The sequence below is a fragment of the Anarrhichthys ocellatus genome, unplaced genomic scaffold, assembly GCF_004355925.1.
Source record: "Anarrhichthys ocellatus isolate YVR2014 unplaced genomic scaffold, GSC_Weel_1.0 scaffold18, whole genome shotgun sequence".
In the NCBI taxonomy this organism is placed as follows: Eukaryota; Metazoa; Chordata; class Actinopteri; order Perciformes; family Anarhichadidae; genus Anarrhichthys; species Anarrhichthys ocellatus.
Window position 1 is genome coordinate 3,611,898 of NW_022280048.1, and position 23,426 is coordinate 3,635,323.

General features: G+C 40.8%; 1 protein-coding gene across 3 annotated transcripts in view; it reads right to left on the bottom strand.

The window, feature by feature from the left end:
* LOC116388802 (roundabout homolog 1-like) overlaps positions 1 to 23,426 on the bottom strand; it is an 81,375-nt gene that overhangs the window by 49,730 nt on the left and 8,219 nt on the right. For 2 of the 3 annotated variants that reach the window (XM_031857003.1, XM_031857002.1), the window contains exon 4: positions 2,897 to 3,223. In XM_031857003.1, coding sequence (XP_031712863.1) covers positions 2,897 to 3,223 — 327 coding nt within the window. Of the gene's footprint in view, positions 1 to 2,896; positions 3,224 to 20,504; positions 21,255 to 23,426 lie in introns of those variants that run through there. The other variant, XM_031857004.1, reaches the window with a different exon arrangement.

Here is a 23,426-nt window from a genome sequence, read left to right on the forward strand (position 1 = left end):
GTCACTCCCTTCCTGCTCCCATCACTTCCAGCCTGCCAGCCTGTCTTTTGTCAGCCGTCTCCCCACGTCTCATCACCCCCCCTCCCCCTACTTCGCTTCAATCAAAAAGCCGTTAGAAAAATGTATAATACTCTAAATTCATTTGGAATTGAGTTGGGGCTTTCATAAGTAATTCATTTTCAACTGCAGCTTTCACATTTACTTTGTTGATAAAAGATCAAATGACAAATGCTGCAGTTTCTTCCCTGCCTGGGTAGCCGAGATCATGAATTCATCATATAGATATAATGTGACAAGATATTCGAGACAGCCAATCATGCATATTAACTATACTCTTTAACTTTGGGGACAGGTGAAGTGCATAAATTATTCATCGTATTGACTAACGTCACCATATCTTCAGCAAAGTATTGTCTACATGCAAACATTGAATTAGGATTTGTTTAATGAAAACAATTCTTGACTTTAGCATCATGCGTGCATCTAAAGACTAAAACTCTTAAGACGTGCTACCGGCTATGTGAGGCTGTTCTTAGGTGCAGACCTGATTTCAGCTAAATGCAGTGTGCAAAAATACAGGGTATCTCGTGGGAGTACCACACCCCTTGATTGTCTGCAATGTCCAGCAGACTTGATTATTCAAATTGCAAAACAGATATTCACAAATGTGAATACAACAAAATATATTTTTTTGTGGTGTTTCGTTTTATATTGTATCGAATACCCGGTTGTTTCTGGTAGGGCCTTCTTCCGTGGGTAGCGCTGTTGGAAGTAGTCAAGAAAGCAAATGTGTAGTTTAAAAAACCCAATGTTACCCTGATGTAACCTGAAAAGCAGAGGATCTTTATATGATAAGATTGAATGTTTTCATTTGCATGGAATTTGGTCACAACCACAATAATTTGCAAATAAAATGTTGACCTGATGACAGTGCTATGTGGAAAGTGAAGGGAGAACTTTGGGGGGGAAAAAATCGAATTCAAAGAATTTAAAGAAGAAGAAGAAGAAGAATCCATGATTCTGCTCCATCATTGTGTGAGTGTTATCACACAGTATTATTGCCCGAGTGATTTTGAGTGCCAAACATAACAAGTGAGACATGATGATATTTGGTGTGTGTGTGTGTGTGTGTGTGTGTGTGTGTGTGTGTGTGTGTGTGCGCGCATGTGTGTGTGCGCGCACAGGCTGTTTGTCAAAGCAAATAATTCACGCAAAAGAGCAACCAGAAAATGTCAGCTCAAAAGTCATTATTTTGAATCAAGTTCTCTTCAGCCAAAGCAGCTTTTAAGCAATGAAAACTCTACACAAAATTAACAACTATGCCATTAACAAGGTCTATTGACCGAGTGTGGCCCATCCTCCATTTAACACTCCCCAGATTCTCAGTCCTCTTATAAACTCCCTAACTCAGCAGCATTTGCCAAAGGGGGTTCTGTTTTACTATGGGTGACCCATGAATCTGTGTGACCTCTGAAGGATGAAACAGGGAGACATAATTCATCCAGGCAGCTTCAACAAGTCCTCTCTGTGTTCCCCCTCGCTCGACCTTAAACCTGACAGTAAATTTAGTGAACTCCAAGTAATAAACTCTCCCCCTAGAGGGCTGAGCTTCTTAGGGTTAGAGTGCTGATCTAGCATTTCCGTGATACGTTTGACCGTCGCTTTCATTATAATTCAAAAGGTGAAACGGATACTAGAGGGGTACTATTATTCTAAAACCTTTTACGAAATATCTGGCCTGGAGGCCAAGCCTGGGTAGAGCTCAGAGCAGGGGATCGACAGTAAAAGATAGGGAGCTATGCAGTGTGTGAGGGCGTGGCTGTGGTTGTTAACCCTTGTCACCAGCACTTCCTTCTTTCAGTGCAGTCTTCACTCTTGGTGTTCACCAGATTCCAGTGTTTTCGGACTTACAGAACCCGTGTCCTCTGGGATTCACAGACCATCTGTATTTACCCTGTTCTGATGGTCGTAAGCCCTGACCCTTTTGCCCTCTGTCTGATTCAACCCAAGCTTTATTCCATCAATCTAACTAACACATGTATATATATACTGTATATATATAAATATATATACACACATAGATATGTTTGGCTGCTGCATGCAACCTGACAGATTCCTGCCTCAGACATACTGCAGTGAAAGGCTGTTTAACTGGCAACACCACACACTTGACACTTACAGCTCTACGATTCAGCGCGTTGACACTGTCACCTGTTGTGCACTGAGCACTTGTTTGAACCTGGAGACTAAAGCAGACACACAGCTGCTGCGTGTCCGACAGGTGGGTCGCATAGTGATCTTCCACCTGTCCCTGCACCATAAAAATGACCCATATTGGAAAGACAGTAACACAAGTAAACAGGCTTTTTAGATTCTTTCTTGTCAAATTAGATCAATGCAATGGGTTGAGTGAAAGTAAGAAGACACACAGTGCGAAGTAAATTTAACAAAGACTGTGATACACTTTATGAAAGTTATTCTTTCTTCGGGATTCTATGAAGGGGATTATCTAAAGGTTATATTGAGGAAATATATTTCAAAAAAGCTGCTTACTTTCTTTGAAGATGGATATTAAAATCACCACTTTCATCGTGCACTTTGACGGATTGTGAAATCAATTAAAATGCTGAAAAGAGCCGAGGCAATTATTATCTGTATATCTGCATCTTGTGCTTGGGTATTAGAGATAGCTTCTTGGTTATTCTTGATCAAAGACTGAGCAATCTGGTACACTTTTGATTCTAATGTTGGACTGTGGCCATTTATATATTAGGTCCATTTGCAGATGATTACGCCCTGCTGGAATAATGTACATGTGTGTGTTGCGTCATTTTGAACATCAAAGCTATAAGCACTATAACATGTTAACACTAACACATGGGGCAACAGAACTTACTGGCTACTTCCAGGGATGCATTGTGACTGATCGCCTGGCCCAGATAGTTTCGGGCCACGCACACGTAGCTGCCATCGTCGGGTTTGCTCCGTCGTCCGTGGATGATACGTAGGAAGAAGAGGGACCCGCTGGGCAGCAGCATGCGGTGGGAGCGGGGGTTGTCGCGGTCCGTCTCGACGCGGTCCCCGTCTTTGTACCATTCCACCGTTGGGGTCGGACGGCCCTCGGCCTTACAGTTGAGAGTGGCCGGTTCCCCTTTGGACACAATGAGGTCAGAGGGGTGTTCCACTATGCGGGGAGGGAAGTCTTCCTGGCGAAGACGAGACCCTGGAGATGAAGAGAGGTGCAAAGGTGAAATAAGCAAAGAGGAAAATGAGTTCCTGGTATACACTTTACTGCTGTATTGCTGTATAATGCAGTACATGGAACTTACTGTATTTGTCAATTGAACACAAAAAACACACCACAAAGAGCCATAGTAAAATGTATCAAATAATCCTTCCATGCAATAAAGAGGAGTATTAATCAAAACAGCAGTGGCTCTAAAGGAATTATACAAGTCACGGTATTATTGCTGTGCAAGTGCCTCGTATTAACAATAATCCAGTTTGACAATAATAATTACCACACAATCTCATGTCGCTCATAAAATATTTGGCTTTTCTTTCAGCAGTTGGAATCCCATGAGGCATTGTAAATTAAAATAAAAACAATGCTGACATGTGAAATCCTCGGGAAGTAATATCTGTCTCCCCTTAAAACATGTATTTGCAAAGAAATATTTATATGCGGTTCTTGAGACGAGCTTCAAGGCTGAATTATAATAGGATTATGGTGTTATCTATCGCTCCACAGACACAATACTATAGACAATGTCTGAGTTCTTTTCACCATTTTAAATATTCAGTCGTTTTAAACATGTCTGAAACTTGCGCTACCATAGGTGACAATACAGGAAATGTATAAGTCCCCAAATGTATTATGATTGTTTCCACAGTACACTTCATTATTGACAAGGGAAATAAATATGGTGGAAAATCTCATTATAAGCAGTGTATTTTCCATAGATGCCAGTTCCGATATTCTGAGCAAAATTGAAAGGATATCCATCCTCACCAGGAGCCGTCTGTCCTCCACCCTACTGGAGTATACATTTATTTATGCTTCGTGTCCACCATTTGGAGCCAATTTCACCACAGCCTCGAGTCATTAAACCGGCCAAAGAAATACGAATCAATACCACCAACCATACTCACACTAACGACCACAAAATCACCTCTAATCCCTCATACACCGTTGAGATGTCAGTCATGATGGTCTTGTCAAAGAAACTGTGTAACAATGAGTCCCTGTGAGGCAGAGGACAAAGCAAACCTCCCTAATGAGATCCAGGTACACAACTCCAATGCCTCCCCACATCTTAAATTCCTTCCATCTCTTTCCAAGCCCCCAACACAGTAAAGCCAGCTCCAACCCTGTCCCAACACACACCCTCAGTCATTTTCCCTCATTTTTGTCCCTCCAGTATTGTGCGAATGCTGGAGAATCTGGTGTGGATTCCACAAAACAGCTACAGGCATCAGTATCTTTCCAGAAAAAAACAAATTTAAAATCGCCTTTAATTCTAAACTGAAAGGCAGAAGCAATTTTGCTATAAACTGCTTACAACATGAGAGAGAGCGAGAGAGAGAGAGAGAGAGAGAGAGAGAGAGAGAGAGAGAGAGAGAGAAGGAGGTGACGACACAAATGTGGCATTAATGTCAACCACTGTTTACTTGTTTTATTGCTGTGGGAACACTTCTTTCATGCCCCTGCAAACACTAGCTTACACAGCCTTCAGCAGGTCACGCTTTAATGTGCCAATGGTCCTGTAAAGCAGATAATCACCACCGTGCAAGACAGTGATGAGCTCCTACACTCCCGCTGAAACCAATAAATCCCACACAGACAAGTGTTTACCCAGATAGATAACACCTTGCACATTGTGAAATGGGTGAGAATTTGATCCACTGCATAGTGTGATAGATGTTTGGTGTGTTTGCACAAATCTATATTTACTATCTTTTCCAAAATCCTATTAAGGAGAAATGTGATAGTATTTAAGAGGTAGAGTGCAATGTACCTCACTTACACAAAAAGTCAGAAACAGCGTTTGACAAGTGAAAGTGGAAAACTGAAAGGCGCTGACATTTTAATGTTTTGCATTCAAAAGCTCCATATTACCTGGATGGTAGCAGTCTGACTTAATGGATGTGGACTGCTGAGATAAGCCCTCCCACTGCCTGACTATTATGTTCAGTTTTTGTTTTTTTTTCCTACCATTTGCTTCCTTGGTCTGCTTTTCCTTTTCATGCTGTCAAGTGGTCGACCTACCGTAAAGGCTACATGCTGATGAATACAATAAACTGCCAAAATGTTGAACTGGACATGCAGGTAATTACCCTCTATAAAATGCTCCTTAGTAACACCTCTGAGCACTATACAAAAAAAAGCACCAGCAGGACCTTTCTTTGCCCCGGCACAGCATGGATGGGCGATACCACACGCTTCTATTTTGATACTATACCGATGCCTTCTGTCACAGTTTTAACAATACGGATGCCGATCATTTCCTAAATGGGATTGTGATTTTTTTTAAATAATGGCAATTTTTTTTGAAAAAAGAAAATATATCATTACACTCTCAGGGAATTAACACCTCATATCGCCCATTAATAACACATTTATTACAAAAGCAAATATAAGTACAATTCAATTAAAAATGTTTGTGCCACTAAGTATATATAAAATAAAAGTCCAGTATTTTACAGAAACACAAATAAATAACAGGCCACAGTATCGATTCATATGTTCCTGTGTCACAGTGCAAATGCAGCTTGAAGTTCTGTAAAGATAATACTATTGGTTGTGACAAAATGTGAGTCATTATGTCAGCAAAAATGAAAGTTATGTTTGTAAACAGGGGATCACTTAAGTTGTTAGGATTCATCCTCTGGGTATCAATATCTGCAACACATTGGTAAGCCAGCCGAGCAACATTTTTGGGATTGTGAGCAATAAATTTGGTGAACAGATCTCTTCAACAGCACAAAGCCATGTTGAGACCGTGCTGCCAAGATGTTGCCTGAATGAAAAAATTACCTTTCACTTATACTGCAGATAAAGTTCTGAATCATTTCAAAAATGAGGAAAATAATCTTAAACCACATAAAAAAGCAATATGTAAGGCTCTCTAAACCAAAAAAAGAATAGAAAGGCTAAACCACCCATGTAGCTTCGTGCAAAAATAGGCGTCAACATTTAATTTAAGTACAATTTTACACAGAGTCTTAACAATTAAACCCATAACCGAACAATATAAACATGGTGGCCACTGTGGCCTTCGGTCACACATGCTGCCTACGTTTCCTAATTGTGTTGGGCTGATGCCTAAGGGTCCATGCAGCTCCCTAAGCTCCCTGGCATTACAGAAAAGGCAATATCAGCCCACCACAAGTGGGCCCCCAGAAGACCGGGCTTTATCTGCAAAGGGCCAGCCGCCAGCACACAATCAGTATGCAAAAACATGCCCGCAGATGCACAATGGAGTACATACGTACACACCAAAGGTCATTTGTAGCACCTGTGCCCCTACAAATATGTATTTTTCTGTCAGTCATCCCAGAGGCAGTTCTGTTGTCTTGTGAAGATCTAGAGAGAGAAGAGCAACCATGAAAGAGAAAGGAGCATGTCTGTGTTGTGTCAGTGTGTGAGAAAGCAGGTGGGTACAGAGTCTGTGTTTCTTACTACTGTGAGTCTCTCTCTTGAGAATTAACTAAAATGAACAGAAAAAAAACGTAGAAAGCCCTAGTATGGTGGAATAACAAGCTAGGTATTTTGTATTTTATTCCAGTAGGTTTGGTGAATAAGTGAGTAAAAAAAAGAAGCCACAAGGGGATAAATTAGAGGAGGAAAGGAGAGGGGATAAAGGGGTGTGGTAGGGGATTTGAAACAACAAATCATGCAATCTGAGAATCTAATAACTGAATATGACAAATGAGTGTAATTTAGGGCAACGTTGGTGGTCTTGGATCGACCTACCCCCGTGTCATTTACAGTACAGTGCTGCATGTGTTTAGAGTGCATGAAAGGAGGCTACTATGACTGTTTGGAACCAAACCAAAGAAATATACAGTGAAAATATCAAATATCACAATCAAATTAGGTTGGTGCACTGAGGTCACACTAGCTGTCAGCTCAGCGTGAAAAATTATCCTTTCTAAAGGTATAACACTTCAGAGAGGCTGACAGACGCATGGACACACACACACACACACACACAGATATACACGTTGCTGAAGCATCACTTGTAGACTAGTTTTCACACTCGGACTCAAAAACCTTCAAATTCACATCTTGAAGAATGTGCACAAGTGGCTGTCCGTGGTTTTCCCAAATGTATAAGTACAAGAGAAGCGGTGAGCGACATTTATCAATGCAAAATGCTGTGGACTGCCACCCTTTGGTGCTGCTGACATCTGTGTGACACAATCAGCCTGCTCAGTGACTCTGAAACCAAGCCTACCAGAGCCACAGTGGTGGAAATGGTAAATCTCCGGCCGAGGTACTGTGGGATTACCTGTGCTCGAGTGCCACTGTGAAAGAGTAGCAGTCAGGCACAGCACAGGCCGATTTTGTTGGGAGGCTTAAGAGTGTGCAGTAAGTGGAACAGCTACGTCTCGTTAAGGAAATCCCTTTTGTTTCAGTCTGTAAAAGTAATTTAGTTTTCTGTTTCGTGACCCGCGGGCTAGATCGCGGATCAGCCCACACTTTTAATGGCGAGACAGAGATTTCCAGAAGCTTCCGAGTTCAAAGCAGTACTCTTGTAAGTCAAATGACACCACATGTTTGAACAGACAGTGATCCAAGGCCAGATGAACAAGGGAGATATCAAGACAAGACCCAAAACTAAGATTTAGAGGCTTACAGAGCATTTGAGAGACAGAACTGACAAGTTACACAGTGCCAAAGAGCACTGCAGTGAAATCCTCAACTGAACTACGTAAACTACCAAAGTTGTTTTATGTTTAGTTAGCAGTCAAAAATCAATAATGTAATTTTGAATTAGAACGGCCAGAAAGTGTTACGACAGATGTTGGCACTTTTCCACCTTTATCCTGACGTACAATGAGAAGAAAGTGGGTTGAGAGTGACTTTATATTGCAGAATAAATCATGTGTCTGAATAAGAACTGAATGCCGTCAGCATTTCCATCCTAAAATACACTTCACAGACCCAGACTAGACAGCCTTCTGACTCTGTGGAACTTAACTCGCAGCAGCAAAGTATTAGTGTGACAAGCGGGAGATATTATGCAAGTGTTGTGCATCACTGCACCACCTTTGGTATTTTAAGCACATCTGATTATACAGAAATGTCAGCAAAACATCCAACAAATCCTCCCTTCTAAGGCCAAGTTCTGATTAATGTGGATTGGGCACTACATCAAAGGGGCTCCGAGGGAGACCAGAGACCTGTTTTATGACAATGTGCAGAGTCTGTAATAAAAGGCTACGCACACTCACAAAAAAAGCACAAAAGATGAAACGATAGTAATACTTATTTTAAAAACCACCCGCATGCTAACGAAAATTGTTCTCAACATTGAAGCAAAATTATACAAAGCTCCCCGGCTAACTTTAATAAATTAGGAAATAGTGTGCATCAGCTGTTTGAAATATGCTTCACCAGGATTGGCTCATTCAAAGCTGTGTGGCTAGTCATGTCCAATCGTATTGGTGCAGGGCGGACAGTATAACCTTACACTTATCACTGCTCTCCAATTATTATGCTCAAACCCGTTTGCTGCAGAGGCACCCTCCACCACGCCAACCACCTCATTATGTGGTATTTCAAGTTGACTTCACTGAGATTTAATGTCCGTGCATTTGTTTATTAAGGGGGGTTTGCTGTCTCAGCACAATCCTCATAGCTACTCAGATACATGATCAGTATAAATGTCTGCTGTGAATATTAACCAGCTGTTAATATTAACCAGCTTGCAATTAAATAACTTCATTGGAAAAGTTATAATGCCAGAATACACAGATCAAAAAAGAAAAACTGCACAATGGCTTTTGTTGCTACGAAGGCTGAGCATAGATGGTCTACTGTTCTGGTGGTCATAACCATTTAAACAGTGGTTTTAATGAAAAACACATCATGCCAGTCAAAATTTGAGTATAAATCCTCATAAAAAGATCACGTTTGATATTTCTACATTAAAAGAAATAGTTCAACAATTTGGGAAAAACAGCTATTTGCTTTCTTGCAGAGAGTATTAGCGTCTGCAGGCTTTTGCTTCATTTCTTTATTGCAAAGAGAGAGTGATATCTATCTTCTCATTTAACTCTCACCATGAAAGTGCATAAGCATATTTTCCCTAACATTGGGTTATTTCTTTAACACAGAAAAAAAAAATGGACTCATTGGAAAATAAACCATTTTGTGTTGCTCATCCCTTGGAGAGACATATTCCAAACCTGCATGCACACTCATTCATTTGTAAAGTAAAACACAAGGGAACCAAAAAAAAGCCAGACATTCTTTCTCAGGCTGTATAAACTACAATTAAGTGGAACAGTTGAACACTGTCATTCACTCAAGTATGTAGGGGAAGGAATGTGAGTGCGCTTCTATGTCTGTGTGTGGCAAGGAAAAGGTGTGTGCAACCACACTTTCTCTTAGATTGCGCTGACACATTTGATCTTCTTAAATTGCATTTGTAAAGGGGATTTTAATGGCATGGACGTTTTGAAAAACTTTAATGACAACACTACGAGGTTCTTTCTTCTGGCACCCTTCTTAACAACACAATGCACAATGACGCAGTCTGCAGAGAGGAGAGTCAAGGTCGTGGACGTGATAACACCTCCCAACTGCAGCACACCCAGATGTTCAGGGGAAGATACCAACTGAGTGGGAATGCACCGGGAATGTGCTCGCAAGCTTTAACACACGAGTGGCTTAACATTTCAAATTAAAAGATGCAGGGAAGGATTTTGAAAGAGCTAAATTCAACTAACGACTGTTTTCAATAGCAATTCATCTGTAAAATATTTTTTAGGATGAATCCATTAATCGTTATCTATAAAATGTCAGAAAATAGTGAAACATGGCCATTACAATTTACCAAAGCCCAAAATAATGTCTTCAAATAACTTGTTTTGTCCAAGCAACATCCCAAAACAAAAAGATTTCCTTTTTTCATTTACATTAAAAAGAGGACAGCAGCACATCCTCACATTCTGAAAAGCCTAAACAGTAACTGTTTAGCAGTTTTCCCAAAACAATACAAAAAAAGACTCAAACGATTAATACAGTATGCAAATTGTTGACAATTATCTATCTGTCGATTGAATAATTGATTCATCGTTTACATTAAATTGCTTTATGAAGCTCCTTCTTTGAGAATTGCGTGCAAATATTTCTGTTCATTTATGATTTCCTGAAGTCGGTCACCTAATTGTTTTCCTTTTGTTTGTTATTTTTACTGCGCGGTAATATAATCTTGTGAAAAGAAAATCTACTTTGTGTTGTCAGCTGTTAAATGCTGGTGGGGAAGGTAACAAGCAGTGAATTCCCCTGGGCAGATTCAAAGCAGAACATTGCTGGTACACGATAAACATCTGAGCCAACTAGGTCACCATGGACACTTTAACTGGAGAATAAATCCATCAGGCTGTCAATGACGCACAGGCTGTGGTCTCAGTTTGTTTTTCCAAACCAAAAACAAACTGCATTTTTCATCCTTGAAATGTTTAGATTTGCTCAAACTTGCCTTGAAACTGACTTACTGGTCAAGTGCGCACAACATATCCACAGCTATGATTGTGTCAAAATGTTCAGCATTCTCTACATGTGTGTTTTCATACAGTGTACATTTATTTCAAATAGGAACAGTTAAGCTAAGCGTACCTCTTGTATTTGTGATGAGAAACACAAGTGTCTGGAAAGGCCAGCAGCCCATCTGAGAGGCTTATCCTCACTCCATTAAATATTCAGTGGAAAGTAAAGAGGCGGTATAGGCCATTGATTATCACTCAGGCAGAGCTTGAAAGTCAAACTTCCCATGAATAGACACAGAAGTGGCCAAGGATTAGTTTGTTGTTGTTAAAAAATAAATAAAGACTATGGGTGATTTAATACGTTTGCCTTATCTTTGCATCAGTTTAAAGTTACAGTATTTAATATAATCGGTCAAACCGACTGTATAATGTGTGTTTGACCATCTGTACTTAATCATGTTTCCTTCATCTCCTTCGAGGCATATAAAGTTATAAAACTGTCATTTAAAACGTTTTTGCAGCACTAACATTAATACATTAATATTACATTAGCTTCATGCTGCGTCAATGCATGTCACAAGTACATGTCTGCATGACCTACATTTATTTTCGGTAATTGCGCCCCTGGTTGTGGCGGCCCAGATGTGAACCGACTGTCACACTGTGAAGGGAGAGAGACTTTGCCCTGAGCACAAAACCCATCAACAAAACTGAGGCCCTCTCCCAGGACTACCGAAGTCCCACTTCATGAATATGTGCATGCCAACAGACACAAACATTTATTGGATTACACAGCATCTCAATACCAACAGACACACAGTATAATATTATTGTATAATATTACAATATACAATATTAGCATAATGGTCGAAGAGGATATTGATAAGAGGGTGCATTCATCCACAGGAGACTAGACGTTAGTGCTGTGTGGGTTCACTCAAACTTTGCTGGCAATGTTGGCTGACCCTTCACTAAGACCCACCCCTAAAACGCAGACTGGCCAATCATCTATCTTTCTAGTTGAATTACATTTACAACTGACTTGCAAGTAATAGTTTGACACTTTGGAAAACATGATCGCTTCCTTGCATAGAGTTAAAAGAAGAAGAATGATACCACTCACTGCTAAGTGTGAAGCTAGAGCCAGGAGACAATTAGCTTAGCTTAGCATATGTCCTCAAAGATTATAAAAAGGAGTGAGTAAAGCAAATTTCCCCAAACTATTTCTTTAAAAAGGCATGTTTGGTTCCTCTTTCTGATTAGAATTGCAGATTGCAAAGAACATCACACCTTTCTTGTGATACTGATATCCAGCTATGCGAGCTGCCTCCCACCTGTTTCACTTGGTAACATCTGTGCACAAAGAATTTATGCAGGGTAAATAATATTTACACATGCATATACAAATGCCTCTCTGTCCACATCAGAGATAGCCTGACCGACACATTCTTTTAGTGTCCAACTGTGTCCCCTTTGCAATCAGAATCTGGGATCAAAAGTAATGAACGAGAATTAGATTCATGAAGATCTATGAGACGTATGTGTGGCATTTTGCACAAGTAAACACACTAACCTGACATTGCTTACAAGGAAAGAAGACTCAAATGTGTTTTGTTGTTTATCAAAATGGTTTCAATTCTGAGGCAGCAGTCCGACTGTTTCAAATGCAGCGGCGGGTGTCCGACACACCGGCAGCAGTCGAGCCAAGGAGACGAATGCAAATCTTATCAAAACACAGCTGCTGCTGCTGGTGCTGCTGCTGCTGCTGCTGCTGCTGCTGGTGGTGCCACATTGCTACCTTTTGGAAATAGTCTTCATTTTAATCATTAGATCTTCCTGCACTTGCAGCACTCAGTGCTTACAAAATATACCTCTTGTTATCACCCATTCCAAAGATTCATGTCTTAAAATGATGATACGGATACCAATCGCTACAGATTAGGATCATCTTCATGTATGAACGCAGTCTATAAGAGGAAACATCACTCGTAGAAAGTATGTGGTATATATTTTTCCAGACACTAGTCTATCAACACTACCTGCAGAGAGTGGCAATAAAGCACTGCAGGGGGAGAAGAAGTCAGAGTTCAGCGTGGAAGAGAAGCGGCTCGAGGAAATCCATAATATTCTGACCTCTCTTTTCACCGCAAACCTGCTCGTGTCAATCACTTCGACTGGGAAAAAAAAATCATTTTAACTGTGTCTTGACAAATTGCTTTTCACTTTGTTTTGCTATGAAGGAATGAAGCGTACAGACTTCAATCCCTTTCTCTGTGAAAAGTATAAAAGCTTAAACTACGATAAGCTTTTCCAACAGATTTTTTTTTAAAGGTGATTAAAACAGCTCATCTGGTAGTAATTTCAGAATTTATCTGTATGAACAGCTTTTTATTTGGCTCCATTCGTGGTTGGTGCTGTTGATCACGCGTGTTGGCTGGGGTTGGTTGTTGACGTGAGGGATACAGTCAAAGCCCAGCTTTCCAGCTTGGTTTGCTGTGTTGTGTGGACTGAGTTTGAGGGTACATGAGGTGTTTCTGTAGTAAACTTTGTGTGCTCTAATAAATTGCTTTAAGGATGAAAAACTGAGCTTGCAATCCGAAAACCTTGGCAAAAGTTGTAATGATCTGCTGCTTGAAGAGAGGGTCCACTCGACTGTTAAATGTAATTGCAATGATTTGTGAGAACAAGCTGAATTCAACAATTTGTTATACCTCTCACTGCCAAACCAACACTGTTTGGAATAAAGCAGGCATTGAAAGTCTGGCTACAGTCCACACTTGATACCAATCTTGCATGTCACAATAAAGCCGCTGTTTGAAGTGAGCAAAACAGTGCATTTGGTTGATTGGAAGTAGTTCTTATTGCAGTCGAAAATCACAGGCTATGGGAACGAAATGCCTGTGAAATGAATGGTTGTCTGGAATTTTGTTTTATCTCCGTGTTCATACGTACATATTCTGAACATGAGATAATTACTGTATTTCATCACATAGCCACCAAAGGCTGCAGATGTCTTCCCTCTTCCTAATACCTTGGCACTATCCCAGTCCACACTTTTTATCCCTTCTTCCTCCCTCATTAACCTGAGACATGATGTCATTGGCTATAGTGCCACTCTGCAACCTCTAATATTGACTTGCAAAAGAGCGCCTCCAGCTACATCGTAACCCAGGACGCATGGGAGAAACGGACTGTAAGAAAGTACAGCCTGGATTCAAGATGCTTTATTTTTTTTTTTTTTATAAAATAAGTTGTATTCACAAAGATTTTAGAGTTGAATTAGCAGATTGAAAATTCGTAGGATGTTGATGACTGTGGGGTGGAAATTAAAGATTAAATTGTTCTTGTGAACTGGTCAGCGTGACATCAAAAGTAGCATGGGTAATAAATAATGGTAGAGGAGGTGAAATACAATCAGAAAAGCGTAGGATATTGCAAAATTGCAGTTACTATAAATTAAATAGATCATGCATATCATAAATCTATTACATACTGTTGGATTAGCTCTTAAAACGTATTACATTGCTTGTTAGATGCCAGTAATCACTGTCTCAATCAAGCCAAACACAAATGTCTACTTTACATGATTAAAATGTCTCTTCAATTCATCATGCTGAATGAGGAAATTAGCTTTAGATACTAAGAATAAACCAAACTGATAAACAATGAATACCGGTATCTGTCTTGGCCAATATCTCCTTTTAAATCTGCATTCATAGTGTGTTCAACATCATGCCATTCCTACATAATTCAAATGTCTCCCACTGGCTCTCCCACTAGCTAACGAGGCTGTATGTCAAAATGCTCAAGATGCTTTGAGAGACATTCCAACGCCAGCCTCTGGTTAATGAAGGTAACATTAGGTAGGTCCTCACACTGTAATAACAAGGTCAGTCCTGAGGGCATCGTGCTCTTACTGGCTCGCTCTCTTCATCATCGCTGAGGTTCTTGGGATCTAATGAGCCAAGTGAAGGTCTGGGTCTGGTTTGGATGTGTTCTGATCAAGGCTGTCAGAATAAATTACCATGTAAGAATTTCAAAGAGATGTCATGAAAACAAACCAGTTGAATGTGTGAAAAAATGATTCTTGATTAATTATTTGAGCGGTCATTTGAACTGAACGCCAGTGGCTTGGCTAATCGATTCTATAAGCCGAGTCACTGGGAGCATATTGATTCTATTGACTATTAACCGCCTGACTGGAGAGGAGATGAAACCTCGAGAAGCATCTCTGAGGTTATAGTATTACTATGACCTTTAAAGCTGTCCTTTCAAAATATGAAGTCTCCCAATTACTCTGAAACCCAAAATCCTTGAGGGACTACAGCATCACCCTTGAAGCAACTACTGGAGCACCTCAATCGTTGCCAGCACGGATAGAAAAGTTGCATAAGGCCACAAATGAACAACAATTTGTTTCAGAGACACAGTTTGTGTAAGAAAGAAAAAACGTCCATCTCGATTATCAGAGTAGGAAACAAGACGGATTCATAAATGCACTTCATGTGTGGGATGTCTTCACAATTAGCCTACATATAAAATCTCAAAACTAGAAAGAGCAGATTTATTCACATCAGTAATTATCCGAAGTGCCTCCGCACACAGCCATAGCTGGACACTGACCTGAGAACAGTAAACTGAGGCCAAAGGAGTACAAACAGCCCGGAGAAAACCACAAACCCACGGGAATATCTGAGTTTAGAAGCTATAGTCTTTCCAGACGATCATGGCTATTGGTTCATTATTTAAGACAGATTATTTTGAGCAACTAAGAGCAGCGCATATGGGTGCCAAAAAGATTTAATAAATAAAATAAAGCTCACAAATAATGAAGCAGAGCCATATCAGGTCCATAGGCTCTTGTAATGTGTGGTGTTGGGTCTGTAACCTTAATTTAGTTCCCACAGTAGTATGATGTGATCTGTATGAAAGAGTGTTAGAGCAAGGCACAAGAAAGGAAAATGAGGAGGAAGATTACGGTTGAACTTTCAGTATTACAGCCAGGCATTGCATTTTAAAATAGTCAAAATGTTGCGAATAATGTCGGAATGTAAAAAATTAAGTCGAAATACCATTTTGGTAAAAATGACGAAAATTCAGCAAACTGTTGATAATAAATAAATGAAAACTTCTAGCGTTAGCGCAAAACTGAAATTTCGACTTTATTCTCGCCATTTCGCCATCATTCTCGAAATGCTAAATAAACAATAAATCTTCCTCATCTCATTTTTCCCTTTTGTCTGCCTCTAATACTAAGTAGTTCCGTGACACAGGGCACACAACCACGTTTTATCAGCATGAATAAGAAATTATTCTGACCAAATGACAGAATAATTTGGTCAGTACAAATTGTGTCTGCTTGATGTAATACATTGTTGAGGTGGCAGTGACCATGAAACTTCAACTTTAACATTCTTATTTATGCTCAGCTTCATGCTTTTATAAATTGATGGTAAAAAGTCATAAAGTTGTTTTTATCCTGTAATTTCTATATGGATTGGTTCCGCTCATGCTGGAGTTGTTGTTGCACCAAATGAAAACATTGTGCTGTAATAAGAGCTTGTCGATGAAAACAATTGTAATGGCAGAATGAACAAATGAACCGTGATTCTATTTTTACAGAGTTGAGTAGAAAAGGTTGAAGGATGTAGTCTGGGTGTGGGAGGATCCTTCAGGCAAGGAACTCGCTACCTTTGTGGGGCAGGCAGATGGTTATTGATCCTCCTCAAAATGAGGAATTTTGTGTGTGTGTGTGTGTGTGTGTGAACGTATAAGTAGGTGCCTGTGAGAAGGTGTGATGACCTGTGAACTCCAGGCCCGCGGGCGCTTGTTAAAGCTCTCAGTAGCTTCCCTTCCCCAGGGTTGGCAACCACGCTCTGCCTCACAGCACCACAGGAAGCCGGTGCGTAAACAAGGGAGGCAATCGTGAATCACAGCTTTCGGTACACAATCCGAAAACACACATTAAAAACAAGCTCACGCCAACACCATTACATATGCATTCATGCATATTCAGTCGGAAGCAAACAATCGCAGCAACATCTGCTGGGGTTTGAGAGACAAGAGAGACACGGCCTCAGTTTTCTCTACCAGAACAGTTCCCGGGGGACAAAGTTCTCATGAGAATTTGTTAGGTAATGATGACCTTAGAAACACCTGTGTCAAACAAATATTGCTTTGGCATGACTTCATCTTAGACATAACACATCATTTAGGGTTTACAGGTGTTCGGCCCATTTAGCTCTTTAAAAATAGAAAACACAGAAACGGCTTTCAAAGTCAAGACATAAACCTAAAACCAGGTTTGATGGATCCCTAGAATGGGTGAGAAAGAATGTGAATTGCTTGAAAGCCTTAAAGCCATTCAAAGCTGAAAAAAGCATTGTGTGCCAGGGTCACTGCCAGCACTAAAGAATGAAAGAACACATGCTAAACTAGCAACTCGTGCACCTTTCTTTAAAAAAACAGAGTCGTTTCTGCAGATTCTCAGCCAGTATGAGTGAAGCAGAGAAGGGCCACACCCTGAATACATTTCTTAAAACTCTATTCCTTATTCCTATCCTTCACGTTGGTGTGTTCAAAGAAATAAACAACATTGATGACGATGCTCTATAACCAATCTGTTCTCCAGTGAAGCTTGTGAGATGCATTAATTCCAAGGAAGAAAAGAAGGAATTTGACAATTTCATCCAACCAACAAAGGAATTCTCGTCGGCGTGAGAAGATGTCCCATCAGCCCCATCATCCATGGCGAAGAAGTCCTCATTAGCAGCGGGACTCGGCTCATCACTGTCACCACCACAAAGACCAGAGGGATGCTTGTTAGCTTGGGGGGGGGGAGACACAGCAGGCCGGCTTCCCCCAATCAAGCCATCATCTCTTAAAGTCCGGCGCTCTGTAACAAGTGCCGTGTGGCATTTTGGGTCGCAACAACAGTCAACCTCTTGCAGCCAAGAGTGTCAGTCTCCCAAAGCATTATGAGTAGGTACATGTGAACTCTGACCTGTGTGCAACTAACTCCAGCAGACCGGCCAGATGTCTCAATCAGACAGTTCCCAATGGGGCTGCTGCACACACCAGTGATGGAATTAGGCTGTGTCCTGCAGGTCTCTGAGCCCCTCTTGTACTTACTTCTTCACTGATAACACATGGACGAGGGGGTCTGTAAAAGGTAAAATAAGCCTCAGAGGGACCTTGGTTTCTTATTGCTAAAGTAATTAGCCTAGTTATTAGCTTAGGTGGGATGGTTTTTATGAAGATATTAATCCTATTACTGCCAGCAGAGCTGAGAGGGTTAACTGAGCCTTCGAATCCTGTCTCCTGTTTGAAAGCACAGTTGAGACAACCATGTTAAGAAAGAATAACAGGATGAGCCATTCTTTTATTTTTCCCATGGTTCCTTTTTAGGCAGTGTTTACAGACCATCAAACAAAGCAGGTAGAATGGCAAGGCAAGTAACAGCATCACTCTGGGGATGCATAATTTACATCTGTGGGATGAAAGGGACAAAGCCATCTCGACACGAGCATATGCTTTTAATGGCCATCATTTAGATTATTATGTATCATCCAATTACCGACGGCAGATTTATTATGCGAAGATTAAACTCTCAACGAATGGGGAGTTCCAGGTTTACCTTAGTTCCGAGTACGGTGAAGTCACTTAACAGCACAGCTTTAAGAGCTTGATTTTGTGATGACGGGCGGTCATGGACCGCTGTACGTTTTTAAGCTACAGTTAAGATGCCATACAAGTGGATGAGTTACATTAAACAAAAGCAGGGTGGAAAAAAACATGCAATCATTCTGATTGCAATTTGTTACGCATGGATCATTTTCAAAGGACAGGCATGTAAAAACCTGGCACACACACACACATTCACGGGTTCAAACATGGCCATTGCATGTACATTTCCTGTCACCTTGGTATTTGGGCTTCATGTCAAATTAACATGCTCACGTCATGCTGAAGGATCAGAGAACTTTAGAAAATCACAAATCTCCTTGAGCGCTCTTGAAATGCTCTGGATTGCATGGTAAAGCAAGTGTGTCAGTTTGGAAATTCAGAGACAACAAACTGGAAAATTGGTGTCATACACATTTTCGTGCTCTTGACGGCAATAGGCAGGCCTTCATACGTTTCCTTCTTCTTTTTTTTAAATGGCAGTATTATATCCACATGTGCAGCTTCTGCTTCTGGTCACAGAAGCTAGGGGGAACATTTGGGGCATTATCTATGGTTTGGAAAATGTTCCATGAATAACATTCATAATATGTTGACTTTAAAAAATGGAGTCACACCCAAGAATGTTTAACCCACATGTATTCTGAGGAGGGCAAGACGATTTTCAGCTCTCAAAAGAGCTGAAACGTTGGAAGAATCAGCCTCTGCACTGTCAAAGAAAGCAAGTCCAGCACTAAATAAAGCCATCACTCTGCTCTAACGCTGAAAATATGTTGTTCTTTTGTCAGTCTGTGGCCAGTGTTAATGTCACTGACAGCTGTCTTTGTCTTACAGAGTGAACAAGACTGGCGCCAGTAGGGAATTAGAGGGACTTGAAATTTCTAAAAGTATTTGTGATTTCTAATGTGCCCTTGCCTGTAGTTCCAAGAAGAGATGCGTTGATTTGTTTGCTCAGTGTGCCTTGGGCGGGGAGAAGGTGATTCTCCTTCAATGGATAAAGCACTGTGAGGTCTGCTGCTTGACTGGAAGTGGAGCACGGTGGCTAATGTGAACAGTTATCGAGGCAAAAGAAAAATGTGTTTGAGCCAATAAAGCCTTGTGGAAAGTAAGTATGTTGTCAGTTAAGTATGTTGTCAGCACTCCAACAAAAACTTTTCTTTGCTGATGTGCCAACTCCACCTGCAATATCAGTGGTATCACAATGCTATGCTTGGCTTCATTCTCCAAGAATGCACCTTGACCCTCCAGCAAAAACACAGCACAACATGTATAATCAAAAGCTTCTTTTTTTTTCCCTCTCTCTGTGTCAGATGATGTTTGAAAATGCCTGTTTGCCCAACATACATGGCATGCTGTGCTGGAGTTGGCCCACTCAAAAATGAAGTAGCTAAATAAAGATATGAAGTAAACTTGAAATATCAGTGCATGGGAGAATATTAAAACAAAAGAAATGCGTGACATTGTCAGAGCATGGAGCCTGTTTTCCATCCATTGAAAGAAACACATCCTCACTGGTCTGACTGTCCAAGTGAAGTCTTTCTGTTCCTCGTTAACCTGCAGCTCATGTAATATATCTGCACCCACTGAGGACTGAGGATGATAACCTTCAATGTCCTACTTTGACTCCTCACATGCATTTCCGCCAATTCCATTGATTTTTTTTTTTTTTTTTTAAATCATACATAAAACAACCTACTCTCACATAAACCTCTTTTTTTCTCTCTCTTTGGACACTTACTGTGGCAATTAATCCCCACCGGTGTGATAAGAGCTGCTTGTAAAAGGCTGCGTTTCTCTGGACTGCAGCAGAGCTCAATAGATAAATGGGTCATTTTCAGCAAGCAGGCAGCACGCAGCGTGGGTCAGAGGCCACATACAGATACTGCGGGCTACAGAGAAAAGGTAACCGAAATACCCACAGGGTGCCATGACGGATCAGATTTGACATATACAGTATATGTACAGTATATATACACACATACATATATATATATATATATATATATATACAGTATGTATATGCATGCAGGATTAGCTATTATGTTTTAAACTTCCCATCCCACAAACATTAGGGAAGCTATCTTGGCAATAACTCGTACCTGAACAAATCTGTAGAAATGCCAGTAGACAGTAAATCCCCGTCAGGCAGGTAGGCATCATTCAATAGCAGCTGGAAAACGGTGTAAATCCCGTTAGAAGGCGCTTTGTTGTCCGTCTCATCTAAATCACAACTTATACTGCAGCGCCGATGATGGGGATCCGGGTGGAGGAGAGTTCCTGAACTCCGCCGCGAGACAGATACTACTGTTCAGAACTGCAGAACTGAATTTCTATTTGAATCAAAGTTCAGATCAGGCGGAGGCATCCTTGCAGGGTACTCGAGAAGTAATCCACTCAACGCCACTTGGATCCCCCCTCCACTCCGCGATCGGACTCCTCACTTCCAAATGCTGATAACTTCGCGGAATGCATCTGTGATCAGATACGCTATTATAGTTCCACTTCAGGTGACGCTTTCCCGCGGCTGAATGGAGAGCGAGAATCCAAAAGGGTAGAAGCATCCAGTTTGTGGCCACTTAAATTGTTCAAACGTGTAGTTTTAGCCCGGTTTCGTGGGACCGGCGCTGGTTGGATGAGGCGCCGTGCGTCTCTGCGCTCAGCGCTGGTTTGGTTTTCCTAACCAGTCAGAGGCTTCTCTGTTATGCAGAGGAGATTCCAGCGAGTCAGGCACCATTTAACCGCATAAGGACACATTCACAACACGAGGCTTCACTTTGCATCGAGCACGTCCCTTGTAAAAAGAAAAAAAGAAGAAGAAAAAAAAAGATCCAGGCTACAGCAGCCTGATAAATGCGAGGAAAAAAATCGAAATGACTGCAAACAACGGAATGTGGGTGTTATAAGTTTTCGTATCCAATAAAAGATTATCACGTCCCATAAATCAAGCTGGCCCTAGCTAAATGAATGGCAGCAGTCTAAATTCAATTGGCTGCACCATTCAAACACTTTGTTTTAAGTGTCCATCATTATATGTTAAGAAGAGCCTTTTATGAACGCCAGAATTCCCCAACCAAAAGTGTACTTAATATTTCAAAGTGTGACTACAGTTGAAAGTGAGCATAATTTGACCTTGATGAATGATTTATAGTATTGTTATCCACCCATCAAGACAGAGGGATGTGCACTTTCACTGTGTCCTTATTAAAACCTAAAGGGATCAGCTCAGGCAGTATAAAAAAAAAAAGAACAGTGCATTCCTAATGAGCCAGTACAAAGTGCCTCCATCCACACCCGGCAGCAGCAGCATTGTGATTCTTCTTCCACTGACAAAAATCGATGAGGTTTTCACCCTCTGACCTCTCAACACGCCACTGGGAAATGAAATGGCATTTTAAGTGCATTAGAAATGTGATGCCTAACAATGTCTTGATACCAAACACAGTGAAGTACTACTCACACGGCTTGAGTGATATTCTACTTAAATTAAATACATTTTGAATTATGGTGTGACTGACCCTTAAGTTAATAGTAACAGTGTAGATGTGACTTAGTGAACCTCAAATGTGTCTTCTGTTGTCTAAGGAGGTCAGCACTCCCTCTGCTGGCTGCAGGGCTGCAGTACAGGCTGGGGGTTACCTTTTTGTTTTAAACTATTGATATTCAAGGTTGAAATTCTGTCTGTATTAATTCTGCCCACTCTACGCTGATACCTCCAGACCCCCCGGGGGAGTCAGCAAACAGGCTGCATGACACTACAAAACATATGCCAAGTTAAGTGCATGCATCATTTCTACAACAAAAAGCACCTACTTTAAAATTCCTTCAGAAGTCCAACCAAATTTAGTAACAGAAGAAGAGAGACGATAATTATGTATTCAGAGGAACTTCAATCACTCTGTCTCACTTACAGAAAAAGCAGTGATGCCTCTGGTATTTTAAGTCGCATTTAGACTGAGCAAAAATTGACTTACTCGGCCCTCCCTGTCCCCGACCTCTCTCCTCAAATCCTTTAATTGCCCATTGTGGACCACTGGTGGCTCTGCTGAATGGGGCCTGCATTCCAGGCTGAGACATCACGGTTGGTAAACAACCAGGAAGAACATGTGAAATTACAGTTTCATGTAAAACATGCACTCTATCTTTTTCTTCCATTAAAGAACACCTTTCACTCCTTTCTTTGCTTTGTTGCATGGTCTTATTTGTCCCGTGTCCTATTCAATTGTTGCACATTGCTATTCTGGGTCTCTGTTCACATTTTTTCTATTTCCTCCAAGTAAATATGATCCCCAATGTATGACTCTCTGGCAGCTCGGTGGGCAGAGACTGAACGACTGCTAGCACCATAATAGTAGTATTGTAGAGGACAATGTGGTCTTGGTCATGTTATGTCTTTATAAGTCTCATTTTATAACATTGACAGATATAAAATAGCTGAAAGCTAAAGCGTAAATGACGTGAGGGCAGAGGTTCAACGTTGGGGCTCTTGCTTTGTGCGTGTGTGGCCTCAACATAACAACAGGTGCAGCGCTAAATGCAGGGTTTGTGAGTTCTATCGTTCATTTCACAATTGGTCACAATCCAAAGCATCTCCACCACCAATTTTCCAAGAGCAGATGGCGAAAAATGGACACAAAGACATGCGCGTCTTCATGGCAACAAAGCACATAAAAATGGCAAGGATTTCAAGGAGACAGTGCCAAGTACTGAGACCTATTTTTATTTATTTATTTCACTCCAAAGTAGCTCTCCAGTTGGTTCTGAGCCAGGGCGGAAAATATCTCCAAAAAGCAGCAAAGCCAAATTTAAAAAATATTTATGAAGGAATAAATAATTTGGAACCTCTACAGACCAACAAACCTGGCCTCAGCTAGTCTTCTATTAATCACTGTTGACTGCTTTGTCCAAGCAAAAAAGACATGCATAGACAGGAAATGGAGATTTTAATTACAGGAGCAATGTGGATATTTTTGTATGTAACACATATCGCTGCCATTACCTGTGATTTATGCAACATTATGTTT